At 33.0% G+C, this 2,282-nt stretch overlaps 1 protein-coding gene across 1 annotated transcript; it reads right to left on the bottom strand.

Moving 5' to 3' along the window:
- Positions 1-502: 502 nt before the first annotated feature.
- Positions 503-1,955, bottom strand: LOC111630258 (PI-PLC X domain-containing protein 1-like; the record flags this gene model as incomplete). The annotated part of the gene is made up of 1 exon (XM_023374335.1): positions 503-1,955. A coding segment is annotated over one exon (1,233 nt), but the record flags the coding sequence as incomplete, so codon positions are not given.
- Positions 1,956-2,282: the final 327 nt, after the last annotated feature.

The raw sequence follows: 2,282 nt of genomic DNA, 5'->3' as shown, positions 1-2,282 counted from the left end.
GATGTTTAGTTAAGTTAAGTTAAGAATAATCTTTGCCACAATTAACCACAATTTAAATCTGAAATGTTCTTTTAATTTCTTCATAGACAAAAATAGCAATCGCCTGGGGCCCCAAACCAATCTTTTATAAGAAAATATTTCTTCTAAAACATCCTTCCGAAGAAAAATGACTGAAGTCAACACTGAAATTCGGGCCCTATAATTCAAATTCGCCTGGGCCCCATAAAGTTATAACGCGCCTTTGAATTCCTTAACTGTTGTGTGCAATAAGAGGGCTTTTTGAAATTCATTGTGAATTCGGTCAGGTAGCCGCGCGGTGAAGAACGGAACCCGAAAAAAAATATTTGGGTCAGACCATTCCCGAAAAATTCGTGGAGTTTTTCGTCTCCAGATTCGATCACGGGTATCCCAGAGCAGTAGGCTAAGGCCTTAACTTCGTACTAAGGCCTTAACTTCTTTAAATCTAAAGTTTTACAACAGTTTAATGGAAATTTTTAAATAGAAAAATATATTTATTACCTATCAGTTATTATAAATGCAGTTTTTATTCACAAATTAATTATCAGCATAATTATACGCCATTAAATTCCTTTTACATAGTATATAACAAAACGTATTGAAATGTCATTTGAATAATTTAATTTACAATTTTTTTTTTATAGGAGCGGAGTCTCGTAAACAGTTTGACAACATTTTAGACAGTATCCACGTGCAAATAAATTTCATTGAGGAGAACATGAAAACGTGCTTACTTCTTCAGCGGGAGGTTTTCTACTTTCACACTTTTTCTTCCGGTTGATGTCGATGGCTACCGATATAATATCGTTACCTAAAAAGTAATCGGTGGCAACGATGTTCGAAAACTTTCCCCACATGTCTCTAAACCAATCAGTGATGTTACGATTGACAAAATCTGCCAAAACCCTTAATCCCTGATCTGGATGTTCGAGTATATACTTCATATCTGGAGTCAGTTCTGCCATTGCCGACCATAGAAAAGGTGGAACTTCAGACCTATTATAAAAGGCAGAAAAGAATTCTTTAAGGTCTTCTACCTCTAGAACATCTGGCCAGATTTGGCATAGTGATGGCCAAAGTTTTGGATCCGAAATTTTAGCCTGATTAAAAGTCACTAAAATCCGATAAGGGCTGTCCAGGATATCTCCTAGCTTCAACTTGCTCCCTTTTGGTATTAAATACGGGTTTAATTTACTTTTAATAAAATTAAGTAAGTCTACCTGAACGTTTTCATGATCCGGATGCCTGTGAAAATCTAAGATAACAATTTCTTTGGTGGTTTCAACAAAATCAAGAACGTCAGATAGAACTTCTTCCAATGTGTTTTTGGTAATGATACTACCGTGCTGTATAATAAACTGATGGTTAACACGAGCCACTCTCAAATCAAAGTAGCGAATTCCATAAGTTAACTGATTAAAAATTCTTTCTTCTTGAGCGTAAACATACCTTGATATGATTGTAACAATACCATCATCATAAGGAAAAGTAGCGTAACTACCCGAATCGTGTGTTCCTGGTATCATCAGTTCCGTTAATGACAAGTTACTTATATATTTTCGGTTCTTGTTCATCCATCTTGGTCTTGTCTTCAAGCAGTTAAGATGGGTTATCTTATCATCTGTTATGTAAGCTATATAGTAGTTCAAACAACCATCTGTAATATTATCTTTGGTGAAGTTCAAATATGGCAATTCATATTTAGTTCTATAATACCCCGTGTGTTGATTTGCCACGTAAACAATCTGAAGAGGGTTTATGTGTTCAATAGGAAGAGAATCGAACAAAGCAACTGCATCTTTAGGTTTTGGGCTTTTCACGTCCCAATTTAATTCTATCTGACGTTTTTTAATTATAGAATTCTTATCCCAAGCTAGAGATGAAACTGATAAGTAAATTTTCACATCTTCCTGAATCTTCTTGCAATCTGAAACACATTAACAATTTATTTATATTTTAAAATATTAAAAATAATTTATAAATTTATTCAGAATATAAATCAAAAACACGTTGTTAAATCCCTATAAATAGAAATATAAATAGAATTCTGTGAAGATTTTTACAATAAAATTTACAGATACAAATACATTTTTTAAGCATTAAAAATCTGGAAAATAGGATCAATAATACGCCCAGCTTATCATTATTTCTCCAACCTTTCGATATTTCCATCAATACACCTTCATTTCAGTAAATATTAATATATACTTACTGCAGAAAATCTACCGAAAAATTTGAGTTTAAATTTATGTAGAAAATTAAAT

The sequence above is a fragment of the Centruroides sculpturatus genome, unplaced genomic scaffold, assembly GCF_000671375.1.
Source record: "Centruroides sculpturatus isolate CEXI.00-Female unplaced genomic scaffold, Cexi_2.0 scaffold645, whole genome shotgun sequence".
NCBI lineage: Eukaryota > Metazoa > Arthropoda > Arachnida > Scorpiones > Buthidae > Centruroides > Centruroides sculpturatus.
Note: the sequence above shows the minus strand (reverse complement) of the source record. Positions and strands in the feature narration are given on the sequence as shown.